Source organism: Pelophylax lessonae (genome assembly GCF_965119305.1).
Source record: "Pelophylax lessonae genome assembly, chromosome: 11".
NCBI lineage: Eukaryota > Metazoa > Chordata > Amphibia > Anura > Ranidae > Pelophylax > Pelophylax lessonae.
The window spans coordinates 76,957,007-76,982,748 of record NC_138778.1 but is presented as its reverse complement, the minus strand read 5'-3'; the positions used below and the strand labels follow the sequence as shown (position 1 = coordinate 76,982,748).

At 48.4% G+C, this 25,742-nt stretch overlaps 1 protein-coding gene across 1 annotated transcript in view; it reads right to left on the bottom strand.

Moving 5' to 3' along the window:
- Window positions 1-25,234, bottom strand: part of CDR2L (cerebellar degeneration related protein 2 like) — a 297,936-nt gene extending 272,702 nt beyond the window's left edge. Inside the window, exons 1-3 of the mRNA XM_082271608.1 lie at window positions 25,078-25,234; window positions 3,036-3,148; window positions 2,658-2,806 (exon numbers count right to left, since the gene is read on the bottom strand). Of these exons, the coding sequence (XP_082127734.1) occupies window positions 2,658-2,806; window positions 3,036-3,148; window positions 25,078-25,156 (341 nt within the window). The 5' untranslated portion in view covers window positions 25,157-25,234. The remainder of the gene's footprint in view (window positions 1-2,657; window positions 2,807-3,035; window positions 3,149-25,077) is intronic.
- Between the last annotated feature and the right edge of the window lie 508 nt (window positions 25,235-25,742).

The window sequence follows — 25,742 nt, the reverse complement described above, 5'->3', positions numbered from 1 at the left end:
GATAGATCTGATCCACCATCTCTACTGTAGTGGGAGGGGCAGAATCGGTCACGAGGGTGCGTTTGAGCACCTTGGTCCAATCCGCCACAGCCTGAGCCACCATCACAGAGGCAAAAATAGCCTTGAGCATGGAACCCGCCACCATGTAGGAGTGTTGGGCAAGAGATTCCAGCCTCCTATCCGTAGGGTCCCTAAACACCGGAGAGTCCTCGGCAGGGAGCAGGGTAGATTTATTCAATCTGGCCACCGTGTGATCCACTTGAGGAGGCACACACCAGCGTGCCATCGTAGTGGCCGCAAAGGGTAGACCTTATGGTGAAACTCTGCGGGGCAAGGAAAAACCTGCGCTGTCTTGCGGGTCCTGTGTGTACCAAAAGAGGACACAACGCCCGGAGGAGTGGGCTCATCCTCCAAATGTAGTGTTTCCTTTACCACTAGGATCAACTCATCCATAGCTGCGCGTTCCTCGGGCGACCCAGGGGGGGAGTCATCCACCCCTGCCACCTCCGTCTCTCCCTCAGACTCTTGCGGGTCCTTAGAAGAGCGAGACCCCAAAAGGGCCACGCTACCTACAGCAACCATATCATACTCCGAATCAGAAGAAAAGGAGATTCTAGGCCTTTTCCTAGCAGCACGTTCAGACATCAGCACATCCATTTTTGACACCAAAGTTGCCACAACAGCAGCCAAATTAGTGACTGTAGAGGATTCAGAGGACCCTGAATCCCCTACCAAAGCTGGAGGAAATTTACTGTCCTGGGATTCCATTGCAGAAATAAAAAGTTTTGTTTTTTTTTGGAACTGGCCCTTTAAGAGCGCTGCGGACCCCCACAGCACACCGCTATCGAGGCTGTGACACACAGACCCCCGCAGGGACAAAACTGACCAGGAAGGGTACACAAGTCAGGATAAGAAAGGAACAGCAGGACAGACACCCCACAGTGTGTTACCAGCTTCTTCGGTCGGCTCTGTGAGAAAGGAGGAAGTGATGTCACCCCGCTGGAGGCTGAACTAGGCTGCAGGCCAAGGGAAAATGGATGCCCATGTAAACTAATGGGAGGCTTCGGCAAGATGGCCGCCGACATGTGCTCGGAACGATCGTTTGCCACAAACAAGATGGCGCCGTAAGGAGCGAAAACACACTAGTGAAGCCAGACATGCTGCCCACACTTAAAATGGCGGACCGGCGGTTTTTAACCCCGCAGCGGTCGCCGCATGTGTCTGCATCCCCAAGCACCCTAAAGTGACATTAGGAGAGGGACCCCCAAAAACCCCACACAGCGCTGCTGTGAGAGAATAAAAACCCCCGCAGGGATCGGGACGAGAGAGCCCAAAACGCACAAACACAGGGGACACCACAGACACACAGGACTGCCGACCCCAGACAGAGGCCCCACATAGAATGTACTTACCTGTACCTGATGGCGTGGGGTGCCTCATATCAAGCGGGAAACTGCCCACCCTCAGATGGCAGGGGAGTGCCGCCAGCCAAAAAACGCAGGACACTATTAGTGCACGGACGAACCTATGCTGTGTCCAGTGAGGTAGCCACCTCACACGGCTGCATCCCTGATGGACAGGGATGGGTCATTTGTGAGGCCAGGGCGAACACATAGCCTGCGAAACGCTCGATGGCGGGCTGGGATTCCATCTGACCCTCTGTCCTGGAGAACCAGGACGGTCAGTCCGATTCCCGACTCCGCAGATGCCGTCTTCATCCGAAGATCCACTAACTAGTGCTGATAAAATATACAGCTAGCAATGTAAAGAAAAAATGACATATTTTTTAAAATAAATCATAAGAGAAAAGGCTGAGACTGTAGCCTCAGTACAGGGAAGCCTATCCACTCCTGAAGCTAGGCAGAAGACAAACTGAATTGGGATGGCTATTGCAGGGGGGTATTGGACTAGAAGGACAGCCCCCATGGGTGTGACTATGTAGATTAATTGTTTGTTTTACAAGTCTTATGCCTAGAAACTCCTGTGGAGATGAAGTCAATACCCCATAAGTGAAGACTGTATGAGTGGGCGGCGACTGTCGGAGGACGTAAGAGAAATCTATTTTTAAAAAAAAACAGATATAGGTATTACTTTAAAAAAAAAAGTACAGCATGTTGAATTTTTTTGGATGTGAATGCACCTCATAAGCATCTAGAACAATTAAAAATGCCAAAAATGAAATGCTAACATGTCACAATGCACAGAAAGCACACTGCAAATGCATGTAACTGCATAGGGAACGCAAGGATTGCAATGTTATCGAGCTCCAAATCAGATTTGATCTGAAGAATTAATACATTTTACCTTGAAATAATATAGAAACAGTTAGACGCTGACATTACACTGCTATTGATAAAAGCGGTTGTTCTGACAGATCAAATCAGAAATAAAATCTGTAAGTAAACAGCATTACAAAAACCATGCCTCTGACTAAGGCCTTTGGGTCCAGGGGTATTATTTTGGAGTCTGAAATAAAAGTATTTTCCCGACTAGTATGAAAAAACAGATATCAAGCCATATGAGACTTCTACATAAGAAGGTTGTTAAAATTGTACTGGTTGTACAGTACAGTATATTGACAGACTCCCCAATAACGCCTACACCTATCTCCATTTTTTTCTTCTTCTCCTTGCCCTTCAACCATTCTATTTCCTTACCGTTCAATCTTCTGTTGAGCCACCTTGCTTTCTTGTACTAAACGTAAGTTGGTCACTTCTAAATCTCGCGCTACATTGTCCAGTTGCTCGTAAACTTTGGCATGCTGTTCATTCACCTGACGGAGCATCTCGAGTTGTTTGCTCAGATACTGTAGAGGCAACAAAATGAAACAGAACATACATCTTATACAACATACATATCTACAACATACATATCTTATTCACAGGTTTTAAATTTATGTTTGCAATTAAAAGTCTGTGATAAAGAACATTAATTTAAAGGATCAGGCCATCTAGAAGTGATATTTTAGTTGGAGAAGAATTCTCAAAATTATAAATCAGATGAATAGGCAAAAATGATAGAATAGGTAATGTTACCTCAATTTCCTGTACTTGCTCCTCATTGTTCAAATACATTTGTTGCAAAGAGACTTCCAATTCCTTGTTGCGTTCCAGTAGAGTCTTGCCTAATTCTGCTGCCAGGTGCAGATCTGTAAGGGAGAGGATAACATTTAAAAACACAGATCCTGTGGCTAAGATGACTGTTCTTTGTGTTTTTAAACTTTTTTTTTTTTTAAAACCTAGCATCCACTTGAGGATTGGCTAAACTAAACTGCCCCCCCCCACCTTAAATGAAGTGTAAGGACATACTGATGTTATTGAAAGTATTGTTGTTGAGGTGCCCTTCTCGCATTATAGTTGGAGGCCTGTGAAAACAAGGATACCTAGTATTCATATACGGAAGTTTTTTGAACAGTAATAGAAATAAAAAGATTCAGTGCTTTGTGTTGAGAACCTGGTTGATGGATGGGGTGAACTTATGTCCAGAGACACAGCAGTCTTTGGTTTAGTTAAAATGGTTCTAAACCCTTACACGCACTCAGTGACTGGCCTCAGATGAAACACAGAGATGAAAGAATTCCTCCTATAAAAGCTTTATCTGTCTGTCTATCTGCAGTCTTCTCTTTTCTACAGCTGATCAAAGTGCTGAATTATAAAGCTTGTCTGAGAGTTTAAAATAAAGGGGGTGGAGAGCTGCAATTACACACTGCAGAGCTCAGTGAGGAGAGCTCTGAGAGCTGATTGGAGGGAAGGGACACACCCTCCTTCACACAGTATACAGGAACAGAGCTGAGCTGTCAATCAGCTGGAGATCCCTCCCCTGTCACTATTTTTTTCTTGGTGTCAAGATAACTTGTCAGAAGTGATTCATGCTGATAGCAGAGGAACAAAGCAGCAGATAAAAGTGAAAACAAGTGCACACTATATAGGGATATGCTTTGTTCATATTTCAGGTCTGAGGTTTACAACCATGCATAAAACAACCCATGCAGCCAAAGGGCCCCAGTAGATGTAAATGCACTTTGCTTTGAAGAAGTCTCTTGCTGCCTTTAGGTCATGTTGGTCCTCCCTGCTGCTTCTGCTCAAACTTACAGGGGAAAGCATTAAGCCGAGGCACATTTTCCCATTGATAGACTCTAGAATTGTGCAAATAGATTGCACTGAAAGGTAAAAATAATAATAATACTAATAATATAATAATAACAATAAAGGTTCTAATGCAGATAAAAGAACATTGGTATTATGCCATGAAAAAGCACTGCTGGCCTAATTTTTGTTATACATACACCACTGTGCTCTTCACATCAAGAAATTTTTAGCAAATTTGCAATTAAGATAAAGATTAGTCATCATTCATGCTGTTCATCTTTATGCTTCCAACGCAATCTTGCTGACAAAGCAACTTCTGTCATACTCAGTCAGTGTGCAATGAGCTCATCATGGTACATAATCTGCAGCATTATATTCTAATTGAACAGTCTGTGTCTGCGCAGATGTTTCTGAATCCCATCCACTAATGGACATAGCATGATTGAAAGAAGAAGCTTTGCAAGGAAATTATACATTGGATGTCACTCTCAAGATTTAACAATGTCTTCTAGGCATAGCACTTGAACTGCAGAACAAGCACAGGTACTGAATTTATAATTATATGGATCAATAAATTTGCATCTTTGCAGAGAAAAAGTTAATAAAAGTTTAGTTTCAAATATTGCTAAAAGCTACAGAGCCTGGTAAAAAAAATCTAAAAAGGACCCATCATATCTCCAGCACTATCTTTCAAAGATCCTAAGTAACCTTTTAATAAAATAATATTTTTCTCTCAGTTTTTCTGTTAAATTGAGCTCCAGACTAATATTAGGACTTGGTTCACACTAGGGCTGAAACAACTAATCGATTAATCGAGAACTAATCGAGTAGAGTTCACCTTAAAAGGGAAATAAAAGGGAATAAGCCTGCTCAACTGTCTGTCTGATCCATCTGGAAATAGTCGTAGCAGACGCAGGCAGCCCTTTCTTAGGACCATCCGTGAGTACAAAGAGCGAATCTGACTTACGAAAAGACTCATTAGTCACCAAGTACACCCTGATTACCCAAACCACATCCAGAGTATGCATATTCCTTAGGATGTTTTGGCTTAGGACAAAAAGATGGTAATACGATGTCCTCGTTTAAGTGAAAACTAGAAACCACCTTTGGAAGGAAGGACGAAGTCTCGGTAGCAACTTGAGAGGAGGAAAGGCATACATATCAGCTAACCCAGAACCGATATCCCCTGCTCCCGTAACAGTGCCAGAATCGGAGCCAACACCTTTGTGAAGACCTAAGGAGCAGAGGCAAGACCAAAGGGCAACGCCACAAACTGATAGTTATCCTCTCCCACGGCAAAATGGGGAAACCGCTGGTGTCCTGCACAGATTAGGATGTGAAGGTAGGCATCTTAGATATCTATGGAGGCCAGGAAATCCCCCTGATGTAGGGAAGCCACCACCGTGCGAACAGATTCCATCTTGAATTTTTGAACTCGCACAAAACCATTCAGTGCCTTCAGGTCCAGGATTGGACGCGCCTTGCTTTCCTTACTGGGAACCGTGAACAGGTTTGAAAAAAAAAAAAAAAACTGAAAAAGTTCCGCACACGGAACCGGAACTATCACTCGCTGTTGTACCAGGTCCTGAACTGCCCCAGGGAGCGCCAGCAAGCGATCGGGGACAGTTGCACATTGGGAGGGAAATACCTTATCAGAGGGACGGATCGTAACTAGATCTTGTAACCGGATCATATGACCTCTTAAACCCATTTGTCTGGTATCTGGGCTAGCCACAGAGAACTGGCAAAGATATCCCCCCACCCCAGCCACAGGTGACGCACCTTCAGGCCGAGGAGGTCTTGTCCGCAGGTCTGGAGAAACCGGACTTTTGTTTGCCAGACCAGGCTCGCTTGGAACCGCCTGAGGGAGTCTTGAAGGGCTTTGCCTTATCCACTGGCCCTGAGGGACGAAAAAACTTTTTGTGAGCTGAAAAGGAGGAACCCCGTCTGCGACGTGGATCCTTACCCTTGTTAGCCTGTGGAAGGTACTCTTCCCCCCTGTGAGACCCTTAATAATGTCATCCAGGCTAGCTCCAAACAGGCGATCTCCTTGAAAAGGGAGATCAGTAAAGGCCTTCTTAGAAGTCTGATCCGCAGACCAGCACTTTAGCCAAAGTATACGCCTGAGAACCACTGCCGAAACCGACAGCCCAATATGGGAGCAGTGTCTAGCTCAAAATCGCAAACAAATTGCAGCCCATGCACCAGCTGGTCCAACAGCTCCCCAAAGGCAGGAGGGACTTGTTTCCTCTCCAGGTCACGGTATCACGTACCTGATCAGAGGCCGAGGTGCTGAGAGGGCTTCCCTTGTGGCTAAGTGTAAGGCACCCCTTTAGGTGGAGACAGGGAATGCTGTGCCCAAAAGAACAGGGGTCGGTAGCTGCTGCAAGCTCCGGTGAAGAGGTGACTGCTGTGGTAGTAGACACGTAGTGCATGCTGAAATGCAGGTTGCCTTGAAGGTGACCGGAGGAGGTAGCCAGGCGTGCGACAAGAGCAAGGTCAAGGTCAAGCCAAGGGGTCAAACACAGTTCATCAAGCAGTAGAGGAGTCCGAAGGGACAAGCCAGGGTTCATACACGGGAACAGCAGACTTGAGCAGAGTAGGTAAAGAAGCCGGTGGTCGGAGCCAGGAGGAGAGACGAGACAGGTGAGACAAGCCGGGTTGGTAACAGGTAATCCAAGTAAACAGGAACAGGAACACAGGAAACAGGAATCTGAAGATCATCCAGCAACTAATGGCTGGAGCAGGCTAGTTTAAATAGGCCACTGGGCGTCGCTGCATTAGTGTGGGCGGAAGATCCAGCTCTCTTGTGGGAAGTTCCCTGACACACGGCGTAGTAACTTCGCCCATTCAGTCAATGTCTGCGTGACAAGGGCAACCGCAAACACCGGTCTGAGTGCAGTCCCTGCAAGGGAGTACATATCGCGGGCCACAGCCTCCGCCTTCCTATCCTTCGGATCCTTTTTTTTTTAAAAATTATTTTTATTGTTTTATAACAAGAAAAAAATACAGACAGTGACAAACACCAGTCCCTAACATGGCGGAACGGCACAACAACCCTTCCCAACCCACCCCTCCCACCCTCCCAACCCTGGCAGCTTACCTATGGAACAGAGTAAAGCATAGGGGGCCGGGGGCGGCCGGGACAGCATAACCCGTCCAGACCGCCCCCCCCAGGCCCAGGGGTACAGGACAAAAAAAAAACATACATGACAACTGGATCAGAACACAAAGTTACAGGTCAGAAATAGCAGAGGTTTCCTGACTGAAAGAAAAGAACCAGTGAGAGTGCGGGCCCAAATAAACCATAAGATACAGACACTTCCCATTCACAATTAGCCCACCGTCTCGGTGGATTCCACCCATGCCTTCCACACCTTTTCGAACTTCCGGAGACAACCACGGGACTCGTAAGTGGCCTTATACAAAGGTAAAACAGCGTTCACCAGCCCCTTCCAGAAGGGTATCGAAGGGGGTGACACTTTCTTCCAGTGTAGTAGGATGGCCTTCTTGGCATAAAACAGTAGTATAATCAACAGCGTCCTATGAGCCACCGAGGGGACCACCTCCTCCACCAGGCCCAGGAGACAGACGCTCTGGGTCAGCGGAACCGGAGTCATAAGCACCCTTCCAAGGCAGGAGACAACCTCCGACCAGTAGCGCTGAACCAGAGCACAGTCCCAAAATACATGTCGGGCATCCGCTGGGGCAGCCGAGCATCGCCAACACTCAGCGCACACCGACGGAAAGATCCTGGCCAGGCGGGCAGGCGTATAATACACTCTGTGGAGAAATTTAAATTGGATGAACTTATCTCTAGCCGCCACCAGGTGTTTAAAAGGATCTGTCCACAGGTCATCCCAGTCGTCCCCCTGCAAGTCAGGAATATCCTCCGTCCAGCGCTGCTTGCAGCGCACAATCCCCGGAGGGGTGAGGCGGAACAGTTCCTTGTAGACAGTAGACAGTGTTTTACTAAGGTCAGGGTTAGTCAACATCAATTCCAGGTCCGACGGCACTGACTCGATCCGGAGATCTGCAAACTGACTCTGGAAAGCGTGCCGCAGCTGTAAGAAACGGAAGAAATAAGTCGTGGGTAAGTCATGTCGGGAACGTAAGGTGTCAAAGGGGACCAGTGCACCCTCGGTGGTAACGTCCCCCAACGTCTTTATACCAACAGCAGCCCATACCCCAGGGTCCGGCAGGTGGTAAAAATGGGGAAGTCTGGGATTCATCCACAAGGGGGCAGAAGGTGAGAAACCAAGATAACTAGGGCACGCCAGCTTCACCGCCTGGCCCCACGCCTTGATCGTAGCCTTCATGGAGTCGGTCAACGGCAGATCGGTGCTCACCCCTCGAAATAATGCCAGGCGTAAACTCTCATAGGACCCCAGGTGTGCAGCCTCCAGAACCGTAGCCGAATCCTCCGCATCCGCCCTAAACCAACGTCTTGAAAATACCATCTGCCCAGCTAGGTAATATTTATGCCAATCAGGAAGAGCAAGCCCAGCACTGGCCTTGGGCTCCTGGAGGGCCCGCAGGCCTATCCTAGGGGGCCCAGGAGACCACAAAAAGGATCCGATGATGCCATCCAACTTGCGAAAAAAGGCTTGAGGGACCCAGGTAGGGGAGTGCCTCAAAAAATACAATACCACGGGAAGAAACTTCATCTTCAATACGGCAATACGCCCAAGCAACGAGAGCGGGAGCCTCCTCCACACCTGTACCAGCTGTTGTAGCCTAGGCACAAGCGGGAGGAGATTCAGGGAGTAATAATCCCCCGGGCACCGCGTGACTTTAACCCCCAGGTACGTGAAGGAGTCCCCCCAACATAGGGGAGGATCAGCAGGGGAGACCGCCACCGGCGCCCCAGTAAGGGATAGGACGGAAGATTTCCCCCAATTCACCCGGAGCCCGGAGTAGGAGCCGAAAGCATCCAGGATGTGTAAAACCGCCCGTAGGGAGGGACCCGAGTCCCTAAGGAAGAGCAGCATATCGTCAGCATACAGAGCCACGCATTCCCTAATGGATCCCACCTGAATGGCATCAAAGGCATTGGAGGTCCTGAGAGCGGTGGCCACCTGTTCAATCGTGAGGGCAAACAAAAAGGGAGAGAGGGGGCAACCCTGCCGGGTACCCCGCCCCACCCCAAAGTACTCAGATTTGGCCAGACCCAGCCGAATGGCCGTACGAGGAGAGGAGTATAGTAGTTTAACCCACAGCCGGAACGTAGGGCCGAAGCCCATCAGCTCCAGCACTTTATGCATGTACGACCAGTCGACCGAGTCAAAAGCCTTTTCAATATCGATAGAGACCACAATCCGCTGCGGATAGTCAGCAGCGGGTAGCTGAAGATGGGTAAAGAGGCGTCTGATATTGGTATCCACTGACTTCCCTGGCATAAAACCCGTCTGGTCCGGGTCAACCAATGTATGGATGACCCCCGCCAGTCGGGACGCCAGGATTTTGGAAAGGACCTTCAGATCTGCATTTAGAAGGGCTATAGGCCTGTAGGAGGAGCACTCCACGGGGTCCTTACCTGGTTTCAGCAACAACACCATGGTGGCATCGAGCATGGAAGGGGGAAGAGCTTTCTCCTCCAAACAATATTGAAATAGACTACTAAGGCGTGGAGCCAGCTGCTCAGCAAATGATTTATAAAAATCTGCGGGGAACCCTTCCGGACCCGGGGCCTTATGCGGAGGAAATGCGGCAATAGCCTTTTCCACCTCCAAAGGGGTAATAGGGGCGTCCAGAAGGGCGCTGTCGTCAGCAGTCAGTGTGGGGAGGTCGAGACCTTGAAGGAGCAATTCCATGGCGGTTTGGTCGTAGTCAGTGGCAGGGGTATACAAGGTCTCAAAGTACCTCCTGAACTCAGCCAGTATGTCAGCGGGGTCCGTCAAGAGGTCACCCCCCGAGCTCCTGAGAAGCGGAACATTAATCGGGGCCTTTTGATCCGCCACCAGCCTCGCCAAAAGCTTGCCGTTCTTGTCCCCCTGCGCAAACACCGAAGCCCGCACATGTGAGGCCTCTGTGTGGGCGAGGTCAGAGAAGTGGAGAGAGAGAGCGCGCCGCGCCTCCATTAAAGAAATGTAAGTGGAATCAGAGGCCGACTCCGCATGTTCTCTCGCCCGCTCTCTCTCCTCCTCCTGCAAGGACACAATCGTACTGTTATGATCCTTCCTAGCAGACTTAATACCGGCTATACATTCACCCCTGGCCACCGCCTTGAATGCCTCCCACACCATCCCAGGTTCCGCAGAACCCTCGTTGCTCTCCCAATATGTCTGAATAACCTTCTCCAGCCGGGAGGTAATCTGCTCATTTTGGAGCCATCCAAAGGACAGCCTCCAGCCCCGCTCTCTAGCCTCCACCTGGAGGTGCACTGTCAAGAGAAGCGGGCTATGATCAGACACCCCCCCGGCCAGATAGTCAGCAGTGGAAAGGAGGGATTGCAGACGAGCGTTCCCAAAAGCTAGGTCAATGCGGGCCGCAGAACGATGCGAGGCGGAAAGATGAGAATAACACCGATCATCAGGATGCTTCCAACGCCAGAGTTCCACCAGGCCCAAAGCAGATGCCCAGGCCAAGAGGTCAAGCGAGGCTGGCCGACTGGAGTTGGAAGTATCCAACCCACCATCCAGAATGGCATTAAAATCCCCCATCAAGAGCACTGGCAATGAAACATGATCAGAAAGTTTGTTCATAAGGTCATACAGTAGTTGCACCCTAAAGGGCGGAGGCACATAGACATTAATCAGAAGCAGTTTGAGAGAATATAAAGTAACGACTAAAGCCACATAGCGTCCCTCCGGGTCGGAGACCACCTGGTGGATGGAGCAAGGAATCGCTTTACTAATCAGGATCGTGACCCCCCATGCATAGGTGGAATGAGTGGCGTGAAACGCCTTTTGTATCCATGGTTTTCTAAGTGCCCGGACCAAACTACCATCCAGGTGAGCCTCCTGAAGGAGGAACACGTGTGGTCTGTGTTGCTTAAGATATTGAAATACAGCAGCCCGCTTATACTTGCTATTAAGCCCCCTCACATTCCATGAGAGGAATCTATAAACATCAGCCATGGGGGGCATGTAGAAAAGGAAAAATAAAAATAAAAATAAAAGGGGGATGAAAAAAACAGTCAGTCCACAATCCAGTTGTCCGAGTCACATTTAGCGCACCACAGAGACCAACAGGCCCCGAGGATCCATATAGTCAGGAGGAGGTAAAGCTGCCCAGAAAAAAACTGCCCAAATGCCCTTGTACCAGCAACATCAAACAAGCCAGGGAGTCCTGGCAAAACCCAGCTGGCACGGGCCTGAAGCCCCAAACTTCCCAACATTAGAGTCAGTGAACGCTGTGCAGTGCAAACAAAGTTCGACAGGAACCAAATGAGTGTAGTAGAGACTCCAGCGGAGCCCCCGGGCAGTCAGGAGCACATGAGACCAAAAAAGGGATACAAAACGGGGGGGAAAAAAGAAAAAAGGAAAACCTTGCACAAAGGGACATCAGCACTCCAAGAAGCAGGGGACAGATCCGTGAAGAAGAGCAGTCCGCAGCCGGGAATCAGCGAATACCGTCCATCCACTCTGAGACCTCTTGAGGGGATTCAAAAAATTTCACGGAGCCGTTAAATTGAGCCCGGAGCCTGCTGGGGTACAGCATGCTATATTTAATTTCCTTATCTCGGAGACGTTTACGGACTTCCGTGAACGACCGGCGTTTCCTCTGGGTTTCAGCCGAAAAGTCGGGGAAGAGCATGATCCGGGTATTCTCAAAGTGTAGGTCCTGATGCTTCCGGGCCTCGGCCAGGAGCATGTCCCAATCCCGATAGTTCAGGAATTTGACCAGGAAGGGCCGTGGCGGGGCCCCCGGCGGCCTAGCGCCCAGGGGAACGCGATGGGCTCGCTCCACAACATATGTGGGGGGAGATCCGTGAGGGCGAGCAGATCCTCAAAGAATTGTTCCGCAAATATAGCCGGTTTAGACCCCTCCACCCCTTCAGGGAGCCCCACCACTCTCACATTATTGCGGCGTTGGCGGTCTTCAGCATCGTCCGCACGGTGCTGCAGGGACTTGACCAGGCCCTGGAGTTCCGCAAGTTGGGCGGCATGAGCGGTCGTGCTGTCCTCCACGTCGGAGATGCGGCCCTCCGCAGTAGCAATGCGGCCCCTCACCTTATCAAGGTCGTGGCGTATCAGGGTGCACTCCGAGGCCAGATGGTCGATCCGCACCATGAGGGAGGCCTTGCAGTCGTCGATGGCCGCCAGGATCGGAGCTGTAATGGCCCGCTGGTCTGCCTCCTGCTGTGTGACAGAGGACTGGGACGCAGCCGGCTGCACCTGAGGAGAACCGTCCGCCCGCTGCTCCGGCTCCATGGTCACACTCTCCCTCGAGGCGCGCTGCGGTGTGTGTAATGGCGCCAAGATGGCGGAGGCGGAGCTCTGTGCCTTGCCGCGAGCGGAGCGGGTCTGGCGTTGATCCTTCCGGGTCTTACCGGGAGTGCCGGAGGCCGATGTAGGCATCCCTAGGATGAGCAGAGGTTCCCCCACCGAACAGGAGCGGTTACAAGCCCGGGAAAACGGTCAGGAAGGATTAATGGCAGGATAGAACCAGGAGCTCCGCCGAGACACGTCCTGTCTTGCTCACATCTGGACACGCCCCCTCCTTCGGATCCTTAAAGGATGGGAAATCCTCCACTGGAATAACGATAGCCTTATTCAGTCTTGACACTGGCGGATCCATCGTAGGTGGCACAGTCCACTTCTTTACCAGAGACATCTCAAAACGTTAGCATCTAGCAATCTGCTTAGGCACCCCAGGGGAACGTTTTGGACGGTCCCATTCTTTTTTGAACATGTTGGACAAATACACGGGAAAGGGAAAAACCTTTGCTGCTCTGGATGGCTTGTGAGTGCCAACGTAACCTGTGCCTCAGTCGCAGCCGCAGCTGCATCCTCCAATTTCAGAGTCTCAAGCACAGAAACAACTAGTGCGTCCACCAGCGCCTTATCTTGCACGGCAGTGGAGGTAGAAATGTCATCCTCACTATCAGAGGAGACAGGGCGCGAGGTAGTAGACCCGGCAGGGAGACCCACGTCTGCGGTGGCTGAGTCAGACTCAGAACCTGAAACATCAGATGAGGCAGGGGTAGGCAGAGGGCGTTTCTTAGCACCTCGCCCTTTAAGGACCACCGGGGCACAAACGCTTCCAGGACCGCCAACATTGCATCGGTAGACAGCTGGGATCCGGAGGGCCCTGCGGCCTCCCCGAGGGGGTCAGGTGGGGACACATGATCTGTACATTTTTGTTTATTAAAAATCTCACAAGCATAATAAAAACATATTTACATATATACAAAATTAAATAAATATATAAACAAAAATAGCTTACATCAGCATAGAAACAGAAAATTATTACTATCATGACTAAACTCAACAAAGCCCTAACCTCCACCTAAACACACCCTCAGACTAAGAAATGATTACACATTTATCCCATGCATGCAGCTTTTTTTCAAAAATTCAATCTTATAAAAATCTAGGGGACGTGAAAGGACAGAAAGAAAAGCCGCACACCCAGAGACTGACAGACAGCAGCTACGGGGACCTGACATTCCTCCACACCTTTGTCCAAGCTCCCGGCCGCCACCTGTCCTTCTCAAGAACCTGAATCTTCCCAACCTCACCCAGAATTTTTTGCACCACCACCTCGACAGGAAGGACTTTTTTCCGAATGGAAACCTGACACCGTGCACTCCACGTGAAGTAACGGACTACTAAGCTAACTAGAAAAAGTGTCTCGAAATCAAAATCCCGACACATGATCTGTACGGTCCATGTTGCACCAGGGGAACCCGTCAGCAAAAGCTGAAAAAAAAAATGTCAGGAATGTTATTAACATTTTTTAATTTTTTTTCTGCAAAAAAAAAAAGTCCCTCTGCGCTACAGCGCCCTCCGAAGGTCAGGCAGCGAGCTGTAGACCCCCAGCAGAGACAGAGAGACCCCCAGACTCACTGTACCAAGATGCAGCAGCAGGCCCAGAATGTCTTCACGTGTCAGCAGCAAGCTTTTCAAAAGGGAACGAGCAGAGAAACCGCTAAGGGTATAGGGAAGGGCTCCACCCACAGAACAACGCCTCCAGGAACTCCCATATAGATTCCTAGCAGAAGAATTCACCACAAAATGGCCATGTCGGGTGTACCAAGATGGGCACCGATCTCAGCACATATGGCTACAAGAAAATGCCGGCCCCCGCGCAGCCTGCAGAGCAGCCGAGGACCCTCATAGGGACCCCCAGACTCCACAGCGGGTGGGCCCTGGAGGTACAGACTAAGACTCCCCCTCACAATTGTTCGTCCGCCGCCAGCGCCCTCCCCCCCCCGCCCACACATTCGGCCTGGAAACGTTGTCCCAGCCACCCGTGAGTAGGCCCAACAGCCCCCAGCGTGGGGGGGGGGGGCAAGTAGAAGAGGGGTTGCGTGACAGGACAGAGAGGAACCCAGGATTGTGAGGGTCCGACCGTCCCAGGGAGGGGCCCGCATCCACCCCAAAATCTGCCAGGGGAAGAGGGGGGAACATTTACTCACCATACCAGGAACACAGGTGGGCGCTATCTCCTGACAGGACCCCTCTCCGCCAAAGTGGGGGGGCTCTCGGCAAATATTAACGCTGCGACTCGGGCCTAGACCCGGCCTGGCGAGATGTTTAACTCGCGGGGCCAGTCCCCGTCCAGTGAGACTATGTCGTGGCCGACCCAGCACCAAGCTAAGGTCTGCGCGCGCTCGTTGGCCGGCTCGGCTGACCACTGGATCTATACAACCAGCCCGTCGTCCAGATCCGGCATAGCTGCTTGTAGAATTCACAGGAAAAAAATCCAGGGGAAAAGCTAGCTAAAAAAAAAAAAATCTATATAAAAAAACTTTTTGCCAGGACCAGAAATCCCAGCAAGGAACTAGGCCCTTACTCTAATCTACACTACTGACTAGGCAGATTAAAACTGACATCCTATGCAGGAAGAGAGAGGGTATACCCCCTGGGACTGCCCATAGGCTTCGCCAGAACTTTTTTTCTGCTTAATGTCCTACTCCTGTAGGGGGCAGTATAACCCTACTGATATGCATCAGAGACTGTGTCCGTCAATGAATGATAGAGAAAAGAGTTTTTGCTCTACATGAAGATGGCCTAGGCTAAAAGAAGATTGTCAAGACCCTGAAACTGAACTGCAGCACGGTGGCTAAGACCATACAGCAGTTAAACAGGACAGGTTCCACTCAGGACAGGCCTTGGTCGACCAAAGGAGTTGAGTGCACATGCTCAGCATCATATCCAGAAGTTGTCTTTGGGAAATTGATGTATGAGTGCTGAATAACGACGGTGTAATAGAAAAATCTCAACATATAGATAAGCCCACAACACTAGCAGCGCTAATAAGCATACACAATACTATGCTTATACATCACTAAATGTCAGTCCTGCAAGGAAGGAATGAAATAGAGTCTCTGGTTTATATCTAATCAAAATCCAGTAATGCTTAGTCCAAACATAGGAAAGGGTGTGAAGGATCTCTCAATCATCCACTAAGTCTCCACCAACCACCGGTGCTCCCCCCTCTCTCAAACCACACTTCAAACCGACAGTACTCTCCCCACAAAGACCAGGAAGTGCACAGGAAGTTTACACCCATTTTTTGGATTGGCCTGAGCAGAAATCGCATCTGAGCTTAATTAAAATGATCAACGCAATCAATGCGCATTACAATCACGCTAGTAATATTGAAAAACGCAAGGCATACTCCCACTGAATATTTGCATTGCAATCGCACAAGTGTGAACAGGCACTAAATGTTAATAAATATGACCCTTCCTTTTCAATCTGCAGCACTGTAATTTTCTGTAAAATGCAATGCAATATGGCTATCTGGAGTTGTTCTGTACACAGATGGTGTACAGAACGCCCCCTGAAAATCTATTTTCCTGCTTGGGTGATTGGCTTATTCATTTTCCCAGAAGTCTGCACTAAGATACAAGTTACATTTTTGGTGAGATACTCCCAAAGGGAAATCATGTCTAAAGAGATGCAGACCCTGCCACCGTCCTCATTAGAGCCATGCAGGTGCAGCAGCTGATTAAGAATTATAAAGCCACTCCCCTACAAATTCACTCAGAACATGGACACAGACAAACAGCAATTTTTCCAGAATAAGGTAGCAATCTGCAACAAAGTTTGTTAAAGAGGAAGTAAAGCTTCCTCTGTAACTTGTTCCTATAGGTAAGCCTATGATAAGGCTTACCTATTGGTACTGTAAATATCTCCTAACTGTGCACCGTCAATGAATGTCAATGACACAGTCTCTGATGCACCGCCCATGCCGTTCCTTCAGAGCCCTGTGCCGTGTATGAAATATGGCACAGAGCCAAAGTACTTTATAAAGAGCTAGTATGCATTATGCCTTTGTCTTTCAGGTTTTCATTTTTTTAATCTTTTTTTTTTTTTTGAGGTTTACAACCTCTTTAAAATCCCTGCAACGCACATAGATCATCCAGAGGAGAATGTTTATTTTTCAACAAAAGTGGAGATACTCTTTAAGTATTACCTCATTCAACTTTTTACACCTATTACTTTCCATGTGCCTATGACTGGACCTTTAACATTTGTGGCAGTTGCCTGTTTCTGGATGTCTTAAATGGAGATCACCTTTATGCAAAATCGGGGCCTTTTCACCCATGTAGACATTACACTGTATTCTTTTGGCGCTACCAATACAACATTAAGCAATTATACTGTTGATCACATTAATTTAGTGTTATTTTCAATAAAAATGTATATGGGTTTCTTACTACATAAGTGGCTTTATTGGATGATCTAGACCAGTGTTCCCTAACCCCCGGGCCGCGGACCGGTACCGGTCCGTGGATCAAACGGTACCGGGCCGCCCAAAGAACTTTTAACGATTTAACTGTGGTGGCCCGAGGCGCAGAGCATTGCGCTCCCCCCCGAGCCCGCCCATTGTGTGACAATAGCGAATGAAAATTCGCTATTGTCACACTGATCCTCCTCCTGGCCAATCAGGGAGCGGGTCCTCCCGCTTCCTGATTAGCCGAAAGGCAAACCCCACGCCATTGGCCAAGGAGGAGGCGCCGCGGGAGGACTGAGGAGACGAGGGACTGAACTGAAGAGCAATGAGGTAAGTGCACGGGCGGGTCTCACGGGGGGAACGCTGGCGATCTGCATTGAAAGGTGGCACGCTGGCATCTCTACATTGAAAGGGGACAATGCTGTGGCACTCTGCATTTATTGGGGGCAATGCTGTGGCACTCTGCATTTATTGGGGGCAAAGCTGTGGCACTCTGCATTTATTGGGGGCAAAGCTGTGCCACTCTGCATTTATTGGGGGCAATGCTGTGGCACTCTGCATTTATTGGGGGCATTGCTGTGCCACTCTGCATTTATTGGGGCATTGCTGTGCCACTCTGCATTTATTGGGGCATTGCTGTGGCACTCTGCATTTATTGGGGGCATTGCTGTGGCACTGTGCATTTATTGGGGGCATTGCTGTGGCACTCTGCATTTATTGGGGGCAATGCTGTGGCACTCTGCATTTATTGGGGGCAATGCTGTGGCACTCTGCATTTATTGGGGCAATGCTGTGACACTCTGCATTTATTGGAGGCAATGCTATTGCGCTCTGCATTTGTTGGGGGCAATGCTGTGGCACTCTGCATTTATTGGGGGCATCGCTGTAGCACTCTGCATTTATTGGGGGCATCGCTGTGGCACTCTGCATTTATTGGCGGCATCGCTGTGGCACTCTGCATTTATTGGGGGCATTGCTGTGGCACTCTGCATTTATTGGGGGCATTGCTGTGGCACTCTGCATTTATTGGGGGCATCGCTGTGGCACTCTGCATTTATTGGGGGCATTGCTGTGGCACTCTGCATTTATTGGGGGCATTGCTGTGGCACTCTGCATTTATTGGGGGCATTGCTGTGGCACTCTGCATTTATTGGGGGCAATGCTGTGGCACTCTGCATTTATTGGGGCAATGCTGTGACACTCTGCATTTATTGGAGGCAATGCTATTGCGCTCTGCATTTGTTGGGGGCAATGCTGTGGCACTCTGCATTTATTGGGGGCATCGCTGTGGCACTCTGCATTTATTGGGGGCATCGCTGTGGCACTCTGCATTTATTGGCGGCATCGCTGTGGCACTCTGCATTTATTGGGGGCATTGCTGTGGCACTCTGCATTTATTGGGGGCATTGCTGTGGCACTCTGCATTTATTGGCGGCATCGCTGTGGCACTCTGCATTTATTGGGGGCATTGCTGTGGCACTCTGCATTTATTGGGGGCATTGCTGTGGCACTCTGCATTTATTGGGGGCATTGCTGTGGCACTCTGCATTTATTGGGGGCATTGCTGTGGCACTCTGCATTTATTGGGGGCAATGCTGTGGGCACTCTGCATTGATTGGGGGCACGCTGGTCACTCTGCTTTGACGTTCCCCCCCTCCCCAGCGGGCCACAGGAAAATGATCAAACGTTGACCGGTCCGCGGCAATAAAAAGGTTGGGGAGCACTGATCTAGACCATGGGTCTCCAAACTTTCTAAAGAAAGGGATCAGTTTACTGTCCTTCAGACTTCAGGGGGGCTGGAGTGTGCCCAGTGGGAGTGAACAATGTCTGATCTTTGGTATTAGGGGGAGAAATAGTTGGCGCCAGTAGGAGGAACATGTGCCCCAATTTAATTATCAGTAGAAAGAATTATGCCCCATCATCGGTGTCAGTGCAATGAATAGTGCCTCAATGTTGGTGTCAGTGGCAGGAATTATGCACCATTGTTGGTGTCAGTGGCAGGAATTATGCCCCATTGTTGATATCAGTGGCAGGAATCATGCCACACCAGTGGTTTCAGTGGAAGGAATAGTGGCAGATATTATGAATTCTGCCCCACTGTTTATGCCAGTGGAAGGAATTCTACCCCACTGTTGGTGTCAGTGGAAGGAATTCTGCCTTATTGTTGGTGTCAGTGGGAGGAAATCTTCCCCATTGTTGGTGTCAGTGGAAGAAATTCTGCTTCATCATTGGTGGTAGTGGAAGAAATTCTGCTCCATCGTTGGTGTCACTGGAAGGAAATCTGCTCCATTGTGGTGTCAGTGGAAGGAAATCTGCTCCATCGTTGGTGTCAGTGGAAGGAAATCTGCCCCATTGTTGATGTCAGGGTAAGAAATTCTACTCCATCGTTGGTGTCAGTGGGAGGAATTAGTGCCCTTTCGTTAGTGTCAGTGGAAGGAATTCTGCCCCATCATTGGTATCAGTGGGAGGAATAGAAACATAGAATGTGTCGGCACATAAGAACCATTTGGCCCATCTAGTCTGCCCAATATATCTGAATCCTATGAATAGTCCCTGGCCCTATCTTATATGAAGGATAGCCTTATGCCTATCCCATGCATGCTTAAACTCCTTCACTGTATTTGCAGCTACCACTTCTGCAGGAAGGTTATTCCATGCATCCACTACTCTCTCAGTAAAGTAATACTTCCTCATATTACTTTTAAACCTTTGCCCCTCTAATTTAAAATATTTAGGAATAGTGCCCCATCATTGGTATCAGTGGGAGGAATAGTGCCCCATCATTGCTGTCAATGGAAGGAGTTCTGCCCTAGCATTGGTGTCAGTGGAAGGAATCCTGCCCCATTGTTGGTGTCAGTGGAAGGAAATCTGCCCCAATGTTGGTGTCAGTGGAAGGAAATCTGCCCCAATGTTGGTGTCAGTGGAAGGAAATCTGCCCCATTGTTGGTGTCAGTAAAAGGAAATCTGCCCCATTGTTGGTGTCAATGGAAGGAAATCTGCCCCATTGTTGGTGTCAGGGTAAGAAATTCTACTCCATCGTTGGTGTCAGTGGGAGGAATTAGTGCCCTTTCGTTAGTGTCAGTGGAAGGAATTCTGCCCCATCATTGGTATCAGTGGGAGGAATAGAAACATAGAATGTGTCGGCAGATAAGAACCATTTGGCCCATCTAGTCTGCCCAATATATCTGAATCCTATGAATAGTCCCTGGCCCTATCTTATATGAAGGATAGCCTTATGCCTATCCCATGCATGCTTAAACTCCTTCACTGTATTTGCAGCTACCACTTCTGCAGGAAGGTTATTCCATGCATCCACTACTCTCTCAGTAAAGTAATACTTCCTCATATTACTTTTAAACCTTTGCCCCTCTAATTTAAAATATTTAGGAATAGTGCCCCATCATTGGTATCAGTGGGAGGAATAGTGCCCCATCATTGCTGTCAATGGAAGGAGTTCTGCCCTAGCATTGATGTCAGTGGAAGGAATCCTGCCCCATTGTTGGTGTCAGTGGAAGGAAATCTGCCCCAATGTTGGTGTCAGTGGAAGGAAATCTGCCCCATTGTTGGTGTCAGTAAAAGGAAATCTGCCCCATTGTTGGTGTCAATGGAAGGAAATCTGCCCCATTGTTGGTGTCAGGGTAAGAAATTCTACTCCATCGTTGGTGTCAGTGGGAGGAATTAGTGCCCTTTCGTTAGTGTCAGTGGAAGGAATTCTGCCCCATCATTGGTATCAGTGGGAGGAATAGTGCCCCATCATTGGTATCAGTGGGAGGAATAGTGCCCCATCATTGCTGTCAATGGAAGGAGTTCTGCCCTAGCATTGGTGTCAGTGGAAGGAATCCTGCCCCATTGTTGTTGTCAGTGGAAGGAAATCTGCCCCAATGTTGGTGTCAGTGGAAGGAAATCTGCCCCAATGTTGGTGTCAGTGGAAGGAAATCTGCCCCAATGTTGGTGTCAGTGGAAGGAAATCTGCCCCAATGTTGGTGTCAGTGGAAGGAAATCTGCCCCAATGTTGGTGTCAGTGGAAGGAAATCTGCCCCAATGTTGGTGTCATTGGAAGGAAATCTGCCCCAATGTTGGTGTCATTGGAAGGAAATCTGCCCCAATGTTGGTGTCAGTAAAAGGAAATCTGCCCCATTGTTGGTGTCATTGGAAGGAAATCTGCCCCATTGTTGGGGTCATTGGAAGGAAATCTGCCCCATTGTTGGTGTTAGTGAAGAGATTCTGCTCCATCCTTGGTGTCAGTGGAAGAAATTCTGCTCCATCGTTGGTGACAGTGGATGGAATAGTGCCCCAAGGGCTGGATAAAGGCATTAAAGGGCCACATCTGGCCCCTGGCTGCAGTTTGGAGTGCAGCATTGTCCAAGAGTACTGCTAGCCCAGGCACACATGATGACGCACATCTAAACCACTCTCTGGGTTCATAGTAAATGGGTTGGATGACGCTGGGTTTCACTTAACCCAGAAGATGACCAGCATTGAAGAGCTGCTTTTTTAATTTTCTACTCTGCTGGGCCAGTGATTTTTAAAACATGGGTTTTCTGGGTCAACAGTATAAGTGATATAAGAAAGATAAACCATGATGATTTTGTCTGCCTTCAACCTCACCACGCAAAATAATTACCATCACTGCAAATGCTGAGTCCAGGAAATTTGTGTTTTAGTGATACCACCAAGATGTCCAGTTCTATCTGGCATAATAAAATTGTACATGTTTTTTACTTTGCAGTATCCCATATTGTTGCTCAGCTGTTTGCTTGTGTTTGAGCTCTCTGTTGGCCTCAATGACATCCAACAGTCTGAGAGCCAAGGCAGCTCTGTGATGACATTTACACCTTCGTTGTCACAGTTTTCTACAGAAGGCTAGGACCAGTAAAACAAGAAAATGTTCCATATAAAAGGGTATATTATCCTAGCAGCGGGGTGTTGCTTTGGGCATGAAAGGTTTTGTGTCTATAGGCTCCAGTACCATATTGGTGTACACACCATAGGGATTACTCTCTATACCTTTATTAACCAGCCACATATAAATTTTGTTTTTTCCAGTAATGAAACCCCAATTGTTGGGCAGGCCAGAGTTGTCACCCACCAGCTGTGCAGAAAGAAGATGGCAGGAGGAGCTTTGCAGTCATGTAAATGCTAGGAAAAACTTTTACAAATGTTTATGTCTGCAAGTAAAAGCAATGCAGAGGAAATATTTAAAAGGTTATTCTGTAACCTTGCAATCCGCTTTAAAGTAGAACTAAGGGCAAATTTATTTTTTGGATTCGGATAGATTAAGTGAGATATAAATAACCACTGCAGGTTTTGTTTGTCAAAGGTGTCCCATTATAGAGATTTCCCTTCAATTCTTCTCCTACAACCACAACAGAAAGTGAGAGGAAGTCCTCCAAAGTGAGGGGACACCTGGGTCACCAGAACTAGTGTCCCCATTGGAAGATTTCCCCAATGTTCCTGTTCTGGTGACAACCCAATATTATAGGATTTTCTTTCACGTTTACTCTCAGTGTTAAACAAGACAAATAGAAAGGGTGAATCCCCCTTAGGCTCCGTTCACATCTTGGCGTTGCTATTACAGGCGTTTTTATGGGCGTTTTTTCAGGCGTTTTTATGGGCGTTTTAAAGGCGTTTTAAAGGCGTTTTTTGTGCAGGCATTTTTAGATTGACTGGAGACCAATGGAAAACGCCTGTAATCTGCCTAAAAAGAAGCTCAAGTATTTTTTTGGGCGTTGGACGTTTTGCTCATGGTGTCAAAATGCTCAGATGTGAACAGGGGCCATTGAAATGAATAGGATTTGTCTTGTTGGGCGTTTTGAGAGCTGATCCTAGAGCAGAAAAACGCCCCCAAAACGCTTACATGTGAACGTAGCCTAAGACTCCGTTCACATGTCAGCGTATGGATCGCAGGCAGAACCGCCGCGGTTCCGCCCGCGATCCGGAGATTATTGCAAATCGCGGGACGCCTGTGCGTTGCCCGTTGATTTGCAATAGCCCCCCAAACGCTGAGCGATGTTGCCGCGATTTCCGCCTGCCGAATCGCGGTAACATCGCGCAAAAAAAATCGCGGGACGCAATACGCTCCAAAGCAGCTCTTGTACTTTTTTGGGCGTAATGCGTCCCGCGATTTTTTTTTGCGCGATGTTACCGCGATTCGGCAGGCGGAAATCGCGGCAACATCGCTCAGCGTTTGGGGGGCTATTGCAAATCAACGGGCAACGCATAGGTGTCCCGCGGATTGCAATAATCTCCGGATCGCGGGCGGAACCGCGGTGGTTCTGCCCGCGATCCATACGCTGACATGTGAATGCAGCCTAAGGGGAGCACAGACAGCAATAAAAACCTGGCAGATGTCCAAATCCCTCTCCACTGTATCCAAAATTAAAGCTATGCCTTTAGTTATACTTTAAAGTATTGACATACTCTTCAAGCAGAGCTTGTTAAGAATGTGTCAATGAAGCTTTTAAAGAAGCCCTCACTGACTTCCCTAGTTGACTGTACTGTAAAGTTACTTGTTTTCAAAGTTCAAAATAAAGACTCTAAGGCCTTGTTTAGACTTGCATTTGGGGGGTGGGAAAAAAAATGTGCAGTTGAGCCGCGTCCCCCCCCAAGCTGCCTTTGGCAGCGTAGAGGGATTTTTACATGTTGCAGCCATGGTGCTTTGTGACCATGGCTAAGTTAACCCAAGATATAGCAAACAGCGAGTGCCAAGCCCGCCAAACACTACTCATTTAAGTTAATGGGGAAAAGCCTCAACCAAGTGCAGTACATATCAAATGGGATGGTGTGTTAGAGTGCCACTCAGAATGAAGGTAGTGTGTGCATTACTGCAGCATTGGTGGTGAGCAGACCCACAGGTTGGGTCTTAGTTGGTTTCTAATGGATTGGTGCAAAGCCAGTAGGACAGAACCCGTGCAAAGCTACCACATGATTTTATCCCCACCCACCCAGTCTCTTTGCCCTTTAGCTTCACTTAGGAGCGGAGATGCTCATGTTGGCCATATTAGGTCAATGACATGACAAGCATCCCCTCCTCTTTCCTGTATGTGCATGCAGCTGCAGGGTATCGAATGCCCCAGCCACAGCTGATTGCACAGGTGAGGATGCCACTGTGTGACAGCTTCCCATGGGTTCTAATAGAAACCAACTCATCCTTAGTTCCTGACAGCTTACAAACACCTGCTGTGTGTTTACATCAGAGAGCTGGCAGCCTGGCAAGACTTTGCTATAAAAAAAAAAAAAAAGGAATAGGGAAAAAGCTAGGATATCAGTGCCTCTGTTGTGAACTTTGAAAATACATTACTCCACAATGTTTATATGCACAGAGATGAATGAGCGCTGGTTCTAAAGTGCTGCTATTGCTTGTTCAGAATATGTAAATACTTTAGTGTGTATCACTTTAATAACACAGGATAGGTTTTACTGCCCCAGCTCATATAGGAAGCCATCTACTAGGTAATTCATGTTGCCAAGCGTGGATTAAAAGGACTCTTTTGCCATACTGTAGGTGCCAATGCATACTATTTGATCAGGTTAGGTATTTAGTGCTAATATTCTGAGCATTTATGTTTGAAAAAAAAAATGTTTTTAAAGTGCTCACGTGGCTGCTGTCTCTCTCTCTTGTACATTGTGAAGGCAATGGCTGGGGTAGAGCAAGGCTATGGTGGAACACAATGTCCGGTGATGTATTTACTCAACACTGGGAAGAAGGTGTTCATTGGCTGGGCAGGAATGCAGATATGACCATGTTGTGGGTTGCCATGTTAGTCTGAAGTCCTGAATAGAGATAAGCTTGGGTCACCCTCTGAAATTAATTTCTAGTCATACTTGCACTCATTTACTTCAATGAGTTACAGGCTGGGTCCTTTCCTACCCCCCAGCTGGGAGTGACCCGGCCGGCAGCTCATTGGAATAAAGGGGCAGGAGGAGTTTGGCTAGAGATGAGTTTGGAGGACACCCAAGCTCATCTCTAGTCCTGATGCAGGAGTGCACAGGGACAAGGCCACATTGCAAGAAGGGTAGTAAGCGTTGTCACCTTACTAAAGGAAGTGCCATTGACTGGTAGTATTAACATTTTTCCCCCTACAAAGGAAGGTTATGGACACAGGGAAAGCTTTATTTCTGGGTTTCGATCTCTTACCTTGCTCAAGATCATGCTGATCATACCAAGGTTCGTCCTCCTCACTATGGAACTCTTCCATTCTTCCTGCGCCCAACATCTGGCCTGCCGACAAAGCTTCGTCTGTACACACCACTGCAGACGTCAGGGACTTGTGGATTACAAGACTGGCGATGAACCCTCTCAGAACGTCATGTGGAAATGAACCATCAGATTATAAGATCTGTCATGGGTACCTCTCGATGACACCCAATCTTCTATACTGCTCAGTATATACTACTACTGATCTCACAAGTCCTACCACCTGATTGTGATCTGCAGGACTATCATTGGGTAGGTATGTACTACAGTTACAGGACTAGAATCCCCCCGGTGCTCCCCTCCTTGCCCCGCCACAACCCTCTCCTTCTGTAGAGCAGGAATAATGGGCCCCTGTGTCAGATCAATAATAGACCCCTATAGGTGACATTCATTATGTGCCCCTTTGGGTAAAGGCTCTCTATATTTAGCATCAATATTGGGCCCCTATCGGTGGCTTCAATAATGGGCTCCTATAGGCGACATCATAAATGGGCCCCTACGTGTGCTCTGATCCTATTGATGTGTGATCTCAGTGATGTGGGATAGGCTCTGCTAGTACAATCCCAGGCAGGCAAGCTGACCTCTGGTTAAAATGCACAGCCTTC